Here is a 19,165-nt window from a genome sequence, read left to right as displayed (position 1 = left end):
ATGGCTGGGTTCCAATAATGATTTGTTGACACTGAAATTTGAATTTTATGTAAATTTTTGTGTGCCATAAAATATTATTGTTCTTTTGATTTTTTTCAAGCATTTAAAAATGTACAAGCCATTTCTAGTTTACAGATTGTAAAAAATAAATGATTGCCAACCTCTGATATAGACAATTAGATATAGATTAGATATAGAGATAGATATACACATAGACCTAGGACATAGTTATAGATATATAGATGGATATGAAGATATGTTAATCCTTGCTATCAATGCGAAAGAAAGAGGAAGAAAGTTTTTTATAGGGAAAAGACGATAAACTATCCAATCAGACAGATGTAGGTTCAAGTTTTCTCTACTACACTGTAACTATATGATCCTGAAAGGTAGTTACTTAATCTCTTTAAACTTCCTTACCCTTTACTGAAAAATAATAAGAGAATTAAATAAAATCTTGTATAAAATGGGTTTAATATGGTAACTACTCCATAATAGGTCCGTAATGAACTGTTAGTTTTAGTCAAAGTAGAAAATGCCATCATATTTTGAAAAGTCTTGCCTAATAGTGATGATTCCCTTTATACAAATATTTCTGCTCATCTGAAATTGTTCATCTGTCTGCATTCTATAAACCTCTCCTTAATTTCATTTATAGGCCACACAACCAGAATGTCACAGCCTTTTCTTATTGGGGAAAAGTTATGACTTTTTTTTTTTTTTAACATTTCCTTATTGGATTTGTTTGATTTCTCTCTCTCTCTTTTTAATCATATTGGTTATTTTTTCTCTGACTCAAAGATTTCCATGATTTTTAAAATTATAGTGACCAAAATTTCCTTCAGTATTGAATTATGCAATTTTAATACAAAAAGGGGCACCAGAAAAAAATCTCCCATTCTAGACCAAACCAGCAATCCATTTTCGCTACTTCTGCACTCAGTTTATTGAACATTCATGGAGGAAAAATAAATAAATTTGGTGTAAATTGGCAGCGTTAAAAATGCGTGGTCTTCCTACTCGACGTTATCTAAAGTTCTCTTATAGACCATGTGACATATGTCTAGAACTATTCTATATATTCTACAAATCTTGTTTAACATGAGACTACCACAGTATGTAAAAGGCAAATTTAAACTACTGCTTCTTCGCTCTAGAACTTACGCTTTTACTGCTATATGTCTCAAAAACATCTTTTGGCGAAACTCGTTAAAAAAAAATTGTTGCCAACTGGAATTCAATCCTTGGTTTCCTCAGCTGCGTGTCTCAGGTTGTGCTACACCCCCATGCGGAGTGCTACCTCATACCGAGTGTTTAACTTTTCTTAAGCGCCATGCACGTCACTTAAGTACCTTTTCTGCTTTCATCCTCATGACCAATAAGAAATAGACATTTACTATCAATGTTTTATGGAAAAGGAAACTGAGGTTTAGAGAGATTAAGTAACTTGTTCCAAGTGACCCATGGCTTCCTGCCTCCCAGCCTGGGTTTTTACCATTTTGCTACGCAAACTCCGCTAAAGAAAGCTCGGGGCTTAAAGAGCACATGGGGGTTCCTTTTCTTCAGTGTCTTAAAAGTAATAATTCATTCACCGTGAAGTCACAACCAATCATCCGTTCTAATAAAATACCTGAGACATACATCATCAAATATTAGAAACCTCAAATTTATACATATACACACACGCATGTGTGTGTGTGTGTGTGTGTGTGTGTAGTCACCCATATATGGTCATTAGTGACTGGCAGTCATTCTTTGTATCGGTTAGTGATTTGGGTATCAGCACTCTATAGAATTAGACTTTCTTTAATTTGATGAAGTATGAAAAGTTTCATTTACCAAGCCTATGAGTCTATCTACCTCAATCATTTGTAATGCAGACTTTATGATAGGATACTTTACAGGTCTCGGGGGTCCAGCCAACTAGCTCTGTTGACGTACGCTACGTGACAGATGGTGGCCATGTGATTTACCAGAATGCTGACTCTCGAAGTCCCATCATTGTCATCAACGACTTCATGTATTGTCTTTCTTGTGTAACATTAACGGATACATAGTATATGAATGTAGAAAAAGAAATAATGCAGAAGAAAATGAAAAAATCGGTCGTAATGCCTTCTTGGGCAATGAAAGGCAATATCTTCATATTTATGCCAGTGACTGACATGAGCTCTTCCATCACTGAATGGTTTGTTGTGATCTAAAGGAAAAGATTGATGAACAAATTATGATTAAGCTAATTATAACCTCACATGTTTTTTTCTCAAGTGTAAGAAATCACATGCATTCCACATTTAGATATCATTGCCTGTCATGACCTGTCCCCTCGTAGTTCCTGGCACACTCGGGTTTTTGTCTCGACTCCTTAGAACATCCCTGCTTACCAACGTCACTGGACGGAATTCTACTCGACCTTGAAGTCTCAGCTGAAGTGTCACTTCAGCGAGTAGGTCTTCTCCGATATTTCTCATCAGTGTACGTTCTGCTTCATTGTTTGCCTAGCACGCCATTTACAATTCCATGATGGAACCTAAACTCTTATTATGACTATATATCCATCACTCTCCCCGCACTATCCAGTATCCCTGAAGAAAAGAACCTGTATTCTACCTATTTCTTGATCCCCTATGCTTAGTGTAATGGTTTAAATACAGTCATGTGCCACACAGTAACATTTTGGTCAATGACAGACTGCATACATGACAGTGGTCCCATAAGATGATAATGGAACTGAAAAAATCCTATTGCCTAGTGACATTGTAGCCATCATAATATCATAGTGCATAAGTGGCTCATGACTGCATAGCAGTTGTTCAGTACATTGTGCCAAATAAATTAAACGAATAACTTAATTAAATGTAACACAGGACAATCCATTATATAATCTTCCATCAAAATTTAATTTATGATGAATTTGTTCCCTTAATACTCACTTCTATGATAGCGGCATTGATGGCAGCTTGAAAAGCTATAAATCCTTTCTTCCAGAACACTGAACCTTCACACGTGACTTTCTCATCCACTGTTTGACAATGAGCTTTAGGAAGAGAAGAACATAAACAATTATGACAAATGGAACAATCCCGGTTATAGGAAAAATGAAAATTTCAAATGTTCCAAAATGCACTCCAAGTCCACAGTAATATAGTGTATGGTAAGGCTTTTCGGGTGAGGTTTGCAGAGCACACCTCACCTGAGATCAGTTCTCAATAATTTTTCATTCAATCTTATTCTTTCCATTAGCCAAGAATATTTTTGTTGAGCTTTGCTCTTCTGTTGCTTGTGCCAAAAAAGCACTAAATTTTTTAAAATGCTTGGGAATTGTTGAGCAAGAGGCTTCCCTGAGGTTTCATTTAGGAGTGATGCAGGAATACAGTCACGCATTGCATAAGGAAGGTTGAGTCAATGATGGGACACAGGTAATGGACCTGAAAAATTCCCATTGCCTAGGGACACGTAGCCATCATAACATTGTAGTGCAATGCATTTCTCCAGTGTTTGTGGTGATGCTGGTGTAAATAACCCTACTGCACTGCCAGTTATATAAAAGTACAGCATATACAGTTATGGACAATACACAATACTTGATAATGACAGTAACGAGCATATTACTAGTTTATGTGTTTACTGTACAGTTTATCATTATTTTAGAGTGTACGCTTTCTACTCATATTAAACAATTTTTGCTGTGAGACAGTATTTCATGTTACTCTGGCAGCAGCCTCATGCATCTCATGTTTACAGGTCTCTCGATTGCATCGTTTTCTCTTGTGCTTCATTTGATCTTGTGTCGTTTTGTCCAGTAACATGCTGTACAGGTGTGTAGTCTAGGAGCAGTGGCCTCTACCACATAGCCTAGGTGTGCAGTAGGCTAGACCTTGCTCGTGTATGTACATGCAGTCTATGATGTTCATATGACAGAATCACTGAATGATCTATTTCTCAGAACATTTCCCCGTCAGTAAGTGGGGCAGGACTGTACCAGCAAATATAATTTCTTAATAACACAATATACTTAAGAGCATAGGCTTTATTTAATAAGAATGGATCTCATTATGTGTAGAAATTAAAACATATACATCGTGTATGCTTCTGCTGTCACATACGCTCCCTTGTGGCTGATGACATAATAGCAAAAATATTTTTTTCTAATAGAGAAGTTACCTGAATGATCTCTGTGTTCCTTCATCTTGGGGATTCTACCGCCCCAGAAGAACTTCAAATGATAAGAGAAATTATCATTAAAGATGACTCTCACTGCATCCATAGAATAGTTTAAATCCAATTTATTCATGCTCTTTTCATCAGGCCACCCCATGATTGTTCTTCCTGTCACACGCAAGAAGAGAATAGTTACATAAGATTTCTATGTGGACCACAGACAGCATAATGCATTCGATGATGTTAAAGCTATTTTATGTTAAAGTTGCTTCTTCACTGAAGGCAGTGCTGGTCTTAAATAAGAGATTCACACTTGAGGATTCTAACCCTCTAGACAAAATCGGAAGTGTCACATGGCAGTCACTTTTATCACAACTAGATTGTGCCTTTCCAAATAAACTATTTAATCAATAATTTAAAGCACAACGAATCTGGGATAATAACAATATCAATGTGTACATTTAAACTCATTTACACACAACCCTGTCTTAAAGTTGAAATACACTACAATTATAAGTAGATAGTATAATTATATTTCCATTTGATGACAGTGTCAGTGTGGCCGAACTCCAAAGACAGCAGAAAATTGTTAAATTTGGGGAGTGTTTTCTCAAGAGACTTTGTTTATTCTAAAATATGAATGACTCTTACTGACCAAACCCAGGCCATTTAACACACAGTCTGGATTCTGGTGAATACACACTCCTGGTACAATTCAGCGTGTTCCATTGTCCTCTGTATTTCCTGCCAGCTGGGTCCAGGGGTTTAATCAGATTCCAATCCTTTTGGCAAGACTACAGGTGGTGGTGTATTCTTTCTTCGGGTGTCATAATTTCTGATCGTCTCACTTTTCGAGATATTAGCAGCCATTGACACTCAGTGTCTGGATCCATTAATTTACTAGGAGTTTTAAAATGGTGATGTTCTATTTCCATTATTTGTTTCTCATTTATTAGTAGAAAATATTTATAAAGCAGTACTTTTCATTCCTTGTTTAGTTAGTTATTCAATAGTACAGTTTATATAGGATAAATGCTGGTATTCCCCCCTCCACCACTTACACATTTTCACAAGAACTGATTTCTTATCATCTTCCAAAGGCAAGCATTTTTTTCTTCCAATATCATTATGAAAGCATGGATTTGATTATACATAGGATGAGTTTTAAATTATGCACTTAATATTCGTGTTGAAATTCCACATATGCCAACTTTGACCGGTGGCAATCTTTTTACATTGGCTGCTGAGTCCTTTTGACACAACCGACTCATTCTCAATGGCTCCCTAGCTATCTGGAAGGACAAGATACTTCATCCTGTCAATTTCCTGTCCCATATCCCTGGATCTCCTTTCTTCCCATGCTGAGAGTCCTGTGTTTCAAGGACACGGGGGGTGAGAGAATTAGACTATTCCATAATTACTTATTTAGTATATCCCACTTTACATATATACCAACGGGAGAATAGCATTCTAATATTACACCACCAATCCGATTACTAAAAATGCCTTCAGTTGTTCTCAGAGTGGTCCTCTCTGCTTTGCAGTGGCTACTGGTCTCTTCTTCAGGGGGCTCATTCTCTTCTCAGGCCCATCAGATACCCTATTGTTTCCCTTTGTCTTTTCACTATCCAGGAGAGAGACACCATGCAAGCCTGTGGTTGTTAGTGCATCTTTCCTACTCCCTTGTGTTTGGGGGTTCAAGGAAACACCTTATCACCTATTTTGTTGTAAATATTGCCCATGGTTTCCTGGTTTTGCTGTCTAATTTCTCTCTCAATTTTTAAGTATTTGAAGAGATTAAAAAACCATACTGTCACCATCGTCCAATCTTTTCAGAATCTTCTCATGAACATACATTTGAATAATCTTGGACTACCTCATTTGAATATGAACTATAAAGAGGCTAAGCCTTTTAACATAAAATTTCCTCAATAGGAGACTAGTAAAAACAGTAAGAAAATCTCTTCGATATTTGAAAGGAATATGCATTAATACTGTTAATTAAATTTAGAAATTTAAACACAACACAGTTTATCAAGGAAATTCCAAAATGAATTTGTGTATTTTGCAAATAAGGAAATCACTATGAATCGCCGGAGAACATACCTTTCATGAATGGGGCTGAAGCCACTTTGTTCATTATCTCCTGGGTTGTTTTGGATTCAGGTGCAAAGGCAATAACATAATTAGAATCATTAAAATTATCTACACGTCCCAGATCCACGGCAGGCATTTGAGGAAAGTCATTATCTTGATGTACATTGGAGGAAAATAGGTATGTAAATAATACTAGAAGAAATGAGAAAAACCATTCCTACACAGCAATGAGAAAAAAAATGAAACAAATCAATAGCTGTTTATCTACAGATTAATCATCCATAAACAATTTAAAGCATAATTCTCTTATGTAGCTTAGATTCCATGTCCCTTGTCTCCAGTTTTTAAATGTCCAATTTTCTTTCATCCTTTAATTTGCACATTTTGAAAAGTGCACATCATTCATCAAGACAGAGTTGTAGCATCAATTCCAACTGTAATTGAGAATCTAAATTTATCATAATTTAATGCAAGTGTTTAAAGGCTGGGTTGTTTCATGAATGGCCCAATGATTTACAGTTATGTTGAAACCTAAGTGACGATGATAAAGAAGTGTTAAGTGGAATATAATAGAGAACCAGTTTCCAACAACAGGAGCAAGGTCATATTTTTATCTTCTGCTGCCTGTATGTAGAAGGATAATGTCCCAAAATATTGCTCGTAAAAAAAACAAAAAAAATTAAGTCTTTGCCATTGCGACAATATTCTAGAATTGGAAATGCAACAGAACACATGTGAAGTCCAGTGATAAGAACATAATTTATTAGTTAGTTTTAACTCTAAACACATGGCCTTTAAAATAGGTATATATTTTATTCACCATATGTGCTTATTATAGCAATATGTGTTGGTCTATATCTATACATAATTTATCTAGTTAGATAAATTAACAGATATAATGTTTATGTAAAAAGAATTAGAAGGATGGTAGCAAAACATCTATATAGAGTAGACTCCAATTTTTATATTTATATTTATATAATCCTTACTTCGTGCAGGGATTTTTATAGACCTATTCCTGCCAATCCGAGCATTCAGTACAAATCTGTTGAAAGTGCACACACACACACACAATGTTTATAAGATTGGCACACACACACAAAATGTTCATTAGATTGAATGTTAGTATATCGACCCTTGAATTATGAGTATTTTATAAGTGATTTTAACTTATTATATTTTTCTGAATTTATTGAATTTTCTACACAAAGCATACCTAATCATTCTCATGATCAGAAGAAAATAAGTACTATCTTAATAAAAGCAAAAAATTCAAAAAACATTTTCTTTTTCTTTGTTTATATGCCTATTATTTCTTTCAAACTGACGTTGTCTATATCTGTAGTATAATTATATGGAAGTACTACAGTTAGTCTTTGGAATTGTTTTTAACTTTGGCTTTCTTTTCTTTTCTTTTTTAATGCCTACAGCATCTGGTATTCGTAGGTGGTCTCCCATCCAAATACTAACCAGGCCTGGCCCTGCTTAGCTTCCAAGATCAGATGAGATCGGGCTTGTTCAGGGTGGCATGGCCATAGACTAGCTTATTAATTAATAAGCTTAATTAATTCTAGCTTAAATTCTGCCTCTTTTTTAGACTTTGAATTAATTCTAGCTTAAATTCTGCCTCTTTTTTAGACTTTGATCCTGAACTTAACAAGTTTCAAATGAGTTTAGATGTTAAGAATTGTTATCTCTGCAGTATAAAGATGTGGCTTTATTTTTCAGGGAGGTTCTGAACATGAATTCTTTTAGAAATGCCGCCAGTATGACATATAATAATGATCTATTTTAAAGGAATCTTATTTGACATAATAGCAAAGTCCTGAATATGAAAAAAATATCCAGCCTGTGAGTTAGAATATCTATGAAACCATTAAATAAGAAAGATAAAGTGTTTGAGCTGCCTGAGAAAACATTTCTTCCTTTTCTAAATATGAGGACACATAGAGTTAGAACCGTACCAACAAAGTCTCTCTCTTCATCCTCCACTTTTTAAGAAAATTCTTGCAGAGGAGGGCCCATGTTTGCTGCCCCACGGTAATGTGCCGCTTGCTCATTCTGACCTGTTTAAGACGAGGAAGTAAAGTAAGGAAATGTGAAGTTCTGAAATAGAAAACATTGCGCAATCAAACCAAAAAGAAACATCATAACAGCTGTTTCCAATTGCATGCATAGCAAAGAAGTGAGCCGAAAAACTTAAAAAAAAAAAAAAGAAAAGAAAAGAAAAAAGAAAAAGCATATAAAGGAATGTTCAGGCTCAGTATTGAAGGAAATAAAAATTTCTTAAATTGTTAGGAATAATTTATATTTATCCCTCTACAGACTGAAAAAAAAATTGGAGAGTTTAATAGATTCAAGTGTAGTTATCCCCACAACTTGGCACTGTTCGATTTTCTGACTGGGATCAAGGAAATTTAAATACTGCTGGTGTGAGTATAGACTTACACAGCCATTTTAGTGATTCATTACTAATTCATTACTATGTCATCCTTTGGTTCTGCTCCTGGGTATGCATGCCAAGGAAATTTTCACATGAGTCCACAAGGGGACTTGTACAGGAATACTCTTCATAATGTGAATTATTGTGGCACCACGTTGTAAAACAAATTTTAATGAATAGAGTCCATAGAGTACTGTGTTGGGTTCAGAAGCAATGGATTGGTATCCACTCATCAACATAAAGATATCTTAAAAACGGTGCCTTTTTTTTTTTAAATAAGAAAAGGTTGAGTCACATCACAATATCATTTATGTTAACACTACATGCAACACACATTTTTCAAGAATATCCAGGTAGTAAAGGATCACTATCAAGTACAATGAAAAGGTTATTTATGGCAGTGGAAAATGGGAATGGAAGTTGAGTCTGAAACGAGAGTTATAAATTTAAGGAAATAAATAACAAAAAAAGGCAGGACTTTTGTTTGAACCGATTATTTTGTGTGCTACGAAATTAAAAGTACGATTAACTTGATCATTATCAACCCTTTATAAGTGAAGTACAAAAATATCCCTAGCCAACCATTAAAAAAAAACAAACAAGCCCAACAGCAACAAAATCCTAACAGGTAGATAGAAAATCTCACAAAATGCCAGAGAATTCCATATTGTTCATTATGGCTGGAACAAGGAGAGATCGGAATAGTTTGAATATAGGATACTGGAGAGAAAATAACATTCCTATTTAATCATGATCTCTTATGTGTCAAGTAGTTCTAAGTATTTTATAAGAATTAGTTTAATCACAATCGACTTTGGGATTATTATTCTCCTCATTTTACAGATGAAGAAAATGAGGCACAGAGAAGAAAAGTGACTCTCTAAACACAGCTAAGCATGGCACAACCTAGATGGTCAAGTCTTGGAGACCTTGCTGCCAGCCAGTGTGCCATGCTATTGTAGGAATTCATCTAGAGAGGGTATAGATTGCTTCTCCCTTCAGGAGAGATCAGAGATTTTACCAGCCTCCAGTCAGTGAGGTGTTCCAGTCAGGTTTTTTTCCCATAGGCTTCAGTTCATGCAATCATTGTCAAGAGCCCCCAAATGCTAGAATATTAGGAAAGGTAGGTGACTCTCAAGAGGCAGAGAAAAAATTTCTTTAAAAAGAAAATTTCATTATAACACAGAGAAGAAAGTTTAATATATTCCATTGAGTGAACATAATAAAATTCAAGAAGAAAGATAAAAAGAAATTAAAAGAAAATATTGTATCAAAAACTCCCACAGAAGACATAAAGAACGTAATATCTTCCATGATACAGAGAAAAAAGATGTAATCTTCCAAGTTTTCAAAGAAAATTCAAACGCATTTGAAAATCAGAGAGGAAAAATTAACTAAAATAAAGAGAAAAAAATAGTCAATAGTAAAGTATTTGGTAAAGAGATATCTCAAAAGAAGAAAATACAGTTGTAAGAAAAGTATATTAAAGAAAATACATTGTAAAAAGTACAATGGAAATTAATTTTTCAAGGTAGTGAGAGGATATGACTATTTCCCCAAAAGGCTAAGTACCAAATATAATGACAAAGAAATATCAAAAATATTTTTAATTAAAAAATAAAGAGAAAATTCTATAAGGAATAAAGTTGATGGGGTAGTTCAGGAGTGATTAAACAGTTTATAGTGGAATAAAAATCAGCCTGATATCTTGAAAGTGGAAGTGAAAAGTTGAGTTGCTTAATTTCCTTTTGAAAAATCTACCAAAATAGACAAAACTAAGGAACACTGAAGAATTATCTATTAGCAAAAAAAAAAAAAATAGAATATGATTTATCCCCAAACCACACCTTCATTCTTGCAAAGTATATGGTCCAGTTTTATTGCTGATAGAAAAGAACGCCCCAACTAATTTTCAGGTCCATGATGTCTGTTACTCACCCGTGCATATGACTGGATACACGGTGGGAGGTGGCAAAAGGGATAAGGGTTGAACTGATAACAGATGCATGAATCAGATACACCTGTTCTTGGAGGTCCTTGAACTAGAAATGCATTATAGGCAACATAGGCATAATTATTTGCAGGCACCCATGTTGCTCTAAAGTTGTCAACAGAAGACAATGATCCATTCCCTCCTTTTTTGTGGGTTCAACCTTGGTCAACCACAGAAGCGCTTAGGCTTGCAGGAGGGGAGAACTAGTCTTTGGGCTTCACACAGATTCACACATCAGTTTCCAATGGCCCAAGTCATCAGTAACTTTTTTTAGAGTTGTTTGCAGAGAGCATTCTAATTCTAGTCTAGAATCTATATAACAACGAGAATTCAGGACATAGCTAACAGCCATTAACTGACTGCTTCAAACCTAACAAAGACAGCAGATTTCAGACATGACACTCAATCTGATAGTGGTGGTGTAATGTAATTATTTATATGGTCGTCTTAGTGCAGCCCAAGGATTACTCGTATTATCCCCAGAATGAGCTACATAATTGCATTGCAAGAGTCACATCTCATTATTTTCCCATCAGGCAGACAACAGAAAGACTCTGAGACTTATAGAGTATGAACGACCATGACTTATCTTAGTTGATAAAGAAAACATAAGACCTAATCTTAGTTAATAAAACTCAACCTTCTAAGAGGGGGAATTGGTTCCCAGGATAGTGGCTTGAGCTGGTGCTTACAGCACAGGCTAGTTGGCCAATACAATCTGGGGTTTCAGGGTAGTGTTATCTTCCTTTGGTGCCATATTGAACAAAGATGGAAATCATAGGGTTGCTACTGTCTCTTTCCTTATTTTACCAGTGAGGTTGCTCCTGCCCATTAGGTTCAAGGCCTAAAATTCTGATCTTACCCACCCGGCAGGAGCAAAGTCGTGAATATGCTGCCCTCTGCTGGTATGCAGGAGGCAACTCTAATGGGAAGATCACCTTCTCAAGGCAGAGTGGACGGGGACCTGCCAGAGATTGAGCCTAATCATTGTTTATTTCAGGGGAATACTTTGCTGCTGCTACCTGAGTCTGAAAGGCAAGGGAGAATTGAAGAGAACATGGTTAGCAGAATTAATGGTATCCCCATTTTAATCCTGGAATTTGTGAATATATTACATTTCATGGCAAAGGAGAATTAAGACAGCAGATGGGAGTAAGGCGGTAATCTCGGATCATCTAGGTGGACCCAATATAATCATAAGGGTCCTTAAAAATGGAAGAGAGGGATTGGAGAGTCAAGATGGTAGACTAGGTAAAAGCGGGGTTCGCCTCCTCTCAGATCTGCATTGAAATGATAATCAAATTATAAAATAATCAACGTGGAGAATCACCTGAAGCTCAGTTGATCATAACACGTATGTCCAATAATATAAAGGAACTACACTGAAGCCGGGCAAAGTCGCAAATGGGGCTGGACCTGCACCCGGAGACGCAGAGGACCCCCTGAAAGAGAGTGGGGTTCTAGCTCCATATGGGGCCTCCTTGGCTCAGGATCCCAGCCCAAGGAATAAGAGTTCCCGAAAAATCTGACTGTAAAAATCGGAGCGTATTCTGGCTGTCAGGGAGAGACGAAAGGAGACTGAAATCCAAGACTCCCCTTTAAAGGGCCCACGCACAGGCTCTCTTGCCTGTGGACACTCACTTAGGGCACTGGCAGTGGGATAGAGGCTCCAGCAAGATTCATATGGGGAAAGACAGCATTGCCTGGTGCCAGATCGAGGGCTGGACAGTCAGCTGCCATTGTGCTTTAGTCAGAGGGCCCTCCTACGGGGCAGTCTACAGACTGGCTCCAGCTTGCCACTGCAGATCCCTCCCCCTGCATGGCCAATTCGGAAGCTGCACTGGCCTGGGGAGGTGGCCCGCCCTACCCGGCCTGCTCTACCCGTTTCCAGGGCCACGCATCCTGTGCAGGCAACAGACCTCAGGCTAGCACGGTGAGTACATTTCAGGGAAACCAGTTGTGGGCAGACCACTGCTGCCTGAACGAGCTGCAATATCACTTAGGGGAACGCAGGGGTCCGTGGCACCGCACCAGACAGCAGCTGGTCTCACTGTAATGTGCGACTACTGTGAGAACGCATGGACACAGAAGTTGCAGCAAAACAGCCTGTATTGGCTTGATGGCCTTTGTCTCCCTGAGATCCTGCTCCCTCCAATCCACAAAGTGCCCACACCCAATTTGCAGGCAGCTGTCCTGCCCTTGCCACTAACCAGAGTGGTACATTCTTCACAGTCAACAGACCTCGGCTAGCACACTGAGCAAATTTTAAGGAAAACAGTGATGGGCAGATCACTACTGACAGCTCGAGATACAATATTGCTTGGGCAGATTGCAGGGGTTTGTGGGCCCATCCCAGATGGCAGTAGGTCTCACAGTGATATGTGACTTTTATGGGAGCCTGCTGTCCCAGAGCTGGCAGCAAATCTGGTATTGTATAGGCTTGATGGCCCCATACCTCACTGAGATGCTACCCCACCTAACCCATAAATTACTTGTGGCGAGCCTGCTCCTAGGCAACCCAGTCCCATCCTGTGCTTTCCTTGGGACATGAATTCAACAGTAAACAGCAACACTCACTTTGTGTGGCCCATGCATCTGGGAGAAGCTTTCAGTGGCAGGCCACAAACCCATGCCCACAAGCTTCAGTAATTCTTGAACAGATTTCGGATGTTTGCAGGCCAGAGGTGGGCAGCCACTGGCCTTGCTGTGATCTGAAACTTGTACAGGGAGCCACAGAGACAGCACTGGCATGTAAACTGACACTGTAGTGGCTGTGGGAAATCTGTTCAATATATCCAGGTGACTCCCTGGGTCCCTGCACCAACCAACATGCGTATTACCAGAGTCTCTTCTAGTTGCGGAGTCTTATGGGCAACTGACAGGCAGCCAGAGGCCTTAAGGAGCACTGGACCTTCTGCTAAACCGCCCCAGACCCTGGTACTGGGGATAACTGGACCACAGCCTACAGCATTGTCTCCTCCATTTACCTATAGATCCACCATAGGCAGCAACCACCTGAGAATAGCTTTGTAGCTTGCACCAGGTAGCCCCAAGCAATCAAAGGCAGTGGCTGACCTAGGCCTACTGGAGAGCCCCTCCCAAGGGGCCACAAAACCAACGCACCTGGAGGCTGGCATTAGATCACAACAGAGCAACTCCTGATTGGCCCATAAGTGGTATACACAAAGGGCAGTCTCAACAAGTACACAAGCCTGCTAGGACAAATCCCATTCAGTGGGATCAGCCCCCTACACAGTAACTTTTACCCAGTGGGAGCGGCCAATTCCCACAATTAGCCTGAGCGTTAATCCCATCCACTGATGTACTAGCACCAATAAAGGCTTAGCCACAATAGCAGATCACACACAACCCACACAAAGATCACATCCAGAGCCCCCGGCAAAGGTGATCAGGAAGATTGTGCCACTGGGACACACAGGACACCTTCCACATAAGGCCATCTGGCCTAGGCTGAGAAATGAAACAAATCTTCCTAACACATAGAAATAAATGAACACAGAGAGGCTAATAAAATGAGAAAACGAAACATGCCACAAATGAAACAGCAGAAGAAAACTCAGAAAATAAGCTAAATGAAATGGAGGCAAGCAACCTATCAGAGACAAAATTCAAAATAATGGTTATAAGGATGCTCAATGAACTTAGGGGGAGAATGGATGAGCTCAATGAGACCTCAACAGAAAGATAGCAAGTATAAAAAATAACATAGAAACCATTAAAAAGACCCAGACAGAAATGAAGAATACAGTAACTGAAATGAAGAATACACTAGAAGGATTCAACAGTAGATTGGACAAAGAAGAAGATCAAATCACTGAACTGGAAGACAAAATAGCAGAAAACACCTAATTAGAACAGCAAAAAGAAAAAAGAATTTGAAAAAATGAGGATAATTTAAGAGACCTCTGGGACAACATGAAATAATAATATCTGTATCATAGGAGTGCCAGAAGGAGAAGAGAGAGAGCAAGGGATTGAGAATCTATTTGAAGAAACAATGACAGCAAACTTCCCTACCTGGCAAAGGAATTAGACATACAAGTCCAGGATGCACAAAAAGTCCCAAACAAGAAGAATTCAAACAGATCAACACCAAGACACAACATAATTAAAATACCAAAGGTCAAAGACAAAGAGAGAATCTTAAAAGCAGCAAGAGAAAGGCAGCTACTTACTTAGAAGGGTACTCTCATGAGAATGTCTGCTGGTGTTTAACAGAAACTTCACAGGTCAAAAGAGACTGGCAAGAAATATTCGAAGTTGTAAAAAACAAGAATCTACCATCGCAAATACTCTACCCAGCAAGGCTTTCAATTAAAATAGAAAGTGAGAAAAAGAGCTTCCCAATGAATTCAATTCAGTAGCAGGATACAAAATTAATATTTGGAAGTCAGTTGCATTTTTATACACCAATGATGAACTCCCAGAAAGAGAAATTAAGAACATAATTTTGTTTACAATAGCATTGAAAATAATAAAATACTTAGGATTCAAATTAACCAAGGAGGTAAAAGACCTGTTCTCAGAAAATTGTCATCAAAAAAAAAAAAAAAAGAAATTGAAGAAGATACAAATAAATGGAAGCATATACAGTGCTCATGGGTAGGAAGAATCAACATCATTAAAGTGGCCATACTACCCAAAAGCAATCTGTAGATTCAGTGTAATCCCTATCAAAATACCAATGGCATTTTTCAGAGAGCTAGAACGAATAACCCTAAAATTTCTATGAAACCATATAAGATCCTGAATAGTCATGGCAATGTTGAGAAAGAAGAATAAAATTGAAGGTATTACACTACCTGATATTAAACTATACCACAAGTCTACAGTAATCAAAACAGCATGGTACTGGTGTTAAAACAGATACAGTACTCAATGGAACAGAATAGAGAGCGCAGAAATAAATCCACATCTATACGCTCATTTAACATATGACAAAGGAGGCGAGAATCTATAATGGGGTAAAGACAGTCTTTTCGATAAATGGTGTTGGGAAAACTGGACAGCTACATGTGAAAAATGAACTGGACTACCTTCTTACACCGTATACAAGAATAGACTCAAAATAGATTAAAGACTTCAATGGAAGACCTGAAACAATAAAACTTCTAGAAGAAACCATAGGCAGTAATCTCTCTGATATTGCTACTAGTAATTTCTTTTTAGATATACCTTCTCGGGCAAGGGAAACAAAAGAAAAAATAAACGAACTAAAAAGTTTTTGCACTAAAAAGATTTTGCACAGCAAAGGAAACCATTAACAAAACAAAAAGAGAGTCTACTGAATGGGAGAAGATATTTGGATATGATACATCTGAGAAAAGGTTAATATTCATAATATATAAAGAACTCATACAACTCAACAACAAAAAAACAAACAATGCAATTAAAAAATGAGCAGAAGACCTGAATAGATATTTCTCCAAAGAGGAAATACAGATGGCCAATAGACATATGAAAAGATGCTTGAGGTCACTAATCGTCAGAGAAATGCAAATTAGAACCACAATGAGATATCACTTCACAACTGTCAAAATGGCTATCATTAATAAACCAAAGAACAGAAAGTATTGGTGAGGATATGGAGGGACGGGAACCCTCATACACTGTTGGTAGGACTGCAAATTGGTACAGCCACTCTGGAAAACAGTCTGGAGTTTCCTCAGAAAGTTAAAAGTGGATCTACTTTTTGACCCAGCAATTGCACTTCTGGGTATTTACCCAAATAAAACCAAAACAATAATTCGTAAAGATCCATGCATATCTATGTTCATGGCAGCACAATTTACAATGGCCAAGATATGGAAACAACCTAAATGCTCATCAACGGATGACTGGATAAAAAAATCATGGTTCATATATACAATGGACTATTGTCCAGCCATTAAAAAAAATGAAATCCTACCATTTGCAATGACATAGATGGACCTAGAGGTTATTATGCTGAGTGAAATAAGTCAGACAGAGAAAGATAAATGCCATATGATTTCACTTATCTGCAGAATCTAAGAGAAAAAAAACTAATCGAAAACAGACTCACGAATACAGAGGACAATCTGGTGATGGCCAGAGATGGGGTGGTGCTGGGAGAATAGGGTGATGGGTTAAAGAAGTACGAATTAGTAGTTGATAGATGGTCATGGGGATGGGGAGCACGGCATAGGGAGTGCAGTCAGCAGTAATGTAATGCCTGTGTGTAGAGCCAGAGGGAAGATAGAGTAATCAGGGAGATTGTTTCATAAATTATATTCATGTCTAAGCAATGTACTGTATTCTTGAAACTAATAATAAAATAAAATGGAAAAAAAAGTGAAAGAAAAAAGGGTCCACTGGACCCTGATGGTTAAAAAAAAAAAAAAAAGAACAGGAAGAGGGAGGCAGAAGAGGAGGTCAGAGTGATGGGAAGTCATAAGGACTCAACCCATTGCTGGCTTTGAAGATGGAGGAAAAGGGCATGAGCCAAGGAGTAGGGGCAGCCCCTAGAAGCTGTAAAGGCAAGAAAATAGATCCTCCCCTACCTCCTCCAGAAAGGAACGCAGCCCTGCCAACACCTTGATTTTAGTCCAGTGAGACCCACATCACACTTCTTACCCCTCAAACTGGAAGACGGTAAGTCTATTTCATTTTAAGCCTTGAAGTGCGTGGTCATTTGTTACAGCAGCAACAGAAAACTAATACGGGAGCACGAAAGGAGTCTGATACCACATGAGGATTGGGAACAAGACAGAAGGAAATTCGGATGTCGTCTATGGCAGGGGCTTTAGGATGGAAATAGTTGCTGGAGGTTCCTTCTGTGATGTGCTCATCTATAGGACACAGGAGGGCATGCGTTTTGTTTAAAAATTGTCTAGGAATGAACAAAAGGATTCAGAAGCTTTGTGGATGAGCTCTTGATAATAATGCATCAGAGCAGGCTGTGACAGCCCAGAGAACCGAACTGAAACCAACTGCGACATTTCAAAGGAGGAAATCAATGTCGTGGGCAACCGCGGTGTCTGAAGGGGTTAACTATGCTGCCTGGGTGTGCCTACTCTTTTTTTCTTTCTGTGGATTAGTGAATATGCTGGAAATCACTTATGAATGAAGAATAATGAACATGATCTAATTGTCATAATTGTGGCTATTTGTTTCTAACTGTTAAGACTGATTCTTTCCCCCCTGTACATCCTGATGTAAATAGCAGGAGAAAAATACTATTTACCACACTAGTACAAAACATCTAACTAGCTTAAATTGCTCTGAATAGGAAATCTAGAAATAATAACTTGGCTATAAAAATCCAGTCACTTCCCATCAGATAGAATTACTAGTATTCAGAGAATACATACATGTGCAATAAATTAGATAAAAATCCTTATATATTTAGTTTGATGAAAATGGTCAATAAAAAAGTATTGCCCTAAGTTTTCTTGGTTAAAATATTCTCAAGCCAGTTAAAACAATTCAAAACTCAGAAAATTGTGTTTCCCCCCTCAACGCTTACAAATCCTTTGGCAGTAAAATTGAAAAAGAACAAAGAATAAGTAATTCTAATAACTTGGCAAATAGCTCAGACTTACAAAAAGGCAACATAAAGTTATATTCCTTTAAATTTATCCAATAGCCTATCAGATAATATATGCTATTTGTCCAAATATACTTAGTCATGGGGTAAAAACAACAACAACAAAATTCTTAGTTCTCCAACTGATCTTTTAGCTATACAATACAAAACACTCAGATAATTTCAAAAACCGAAACGACTCCTTAATAACTTACTGCATTTCACAGTTTCCGTCCAAAGGTTTGGCATTTCTGTTCGAAGTTGTATGTTAGATTCCCAAATGCAAAACCACCACGATTTTAGAGGTTAACTTACTCTCAGGAAAGCTGAAACAAGAATCTAGAAACAGTTCACCCACAGGTCTCTGCCCGTCCCGGAGAAGAATTCACGTTCGTTTTGGGTCACTACTACATCATGCTTTTAATTTCTTGTTTATTGTGAATAGTTCCGTTTTAGACTGATTTCCGAAAAGGATTATGGTCTTAATTCAGCTGGGCTGCCAAAAACTCTGTGCTCACATCACATGGTGACTTCTTTACAGTTTTTTGTTCCTTTGTCTCCCCGCCAATTCCTCAGCAGGGAGTGTGTAGTTGCAGATGGCTGGCTGGACATATCAAAACATTAGGAACTATCAAACCAAAAAGAATTTAGTCTTTCTCAATTCGTTTTTTCATGCAAGACCCTAATGGGAGAGTTAACCCTCAAAAATAATTTTTTAAAGAAAGGTAAGTAAAGAGACAGTTCAGAGAAGAACAGAACAGAGAGACATGGTGGGGGTTAGGGGGAGATTTAAAAAAAAAAGGTAGCTGGAAGTATACCAATGAGGACGGAAAGTAACTGAAAACCTTCCACTGAAATTTAGTTCTTAAAACCCGGATCTAGAAAGATGGCAATGAAACACTGT

General features: G+C 37.7%; 1 protein-coding gene and 1 pseudogene across 1 annotated transcript in view; both read right to left on the bottom strand.

Annotated features, from left to right (window-relative positions):
- ABCA9 (ATP binding cassette subfamily A member 9) overlaps window positions 1-18,747 on the bottom strand; it is a 51,222-nt gene extending 32,475 nt beyond the window's left edge. Inside the window, exons 1-6 of the mRNA XM_011370410.2 lie at window positions 18,577-18,747; window positions 8,223-8,324; window positions 6,268-6,475; window positions 4,165-4,329; window positions 2,934-3,037; window positions 1,974-2,200 (exon numbers count right to left, since the gene is read on the bottom strand). Of these exons, the coding sequence (XP_011368712.1) occupies window positions 1,974-2,200; window positions 2,934-3,037; window positions 4,165-4,329; window positions 6,268-6,475; window positions 8,223-8,318 (800 nt within the window). The 5' untranslated portion in view covers window positions 8,319-8,324; window positions 18,577-18,747. The remainder of the gene's footprint in view (window positions 1-1,973; window positions 2,201-2,933; window positions 3,038-4,164; window positions 4,330-6,267; window positions 6,476-8,222; window positions 8,325-18,576) is intronic.
- LOC111745902 lies at window positions 7,680-7,798 on the bottom strand (annotated as a pseudogene).
- Window positions 18,748-19,165: the final 418 nt, after the last annotated feature.

The sequence above is a fragment of the Pteropus vampyrus genome, unplaced genomic scaffold (assembly GCF_000151845.1).
Source record: "Pteropus vampyrus isolate Shadow unplaced genomic scaffold, Pvam_2.0 Scaffold169, whole genome shotgun sequence".
NCBI lineage: Eukaryota > Metazoa > Chordata > Mammalia > Chiroptera > Pteropodidae > Pteropus > Pteropus vampyrus.
The sequence above is the reverse complement of the archived record's forward strand: the minus strand, read 5'-3'. Positions and strand labels throughout refer to the sequence as shown.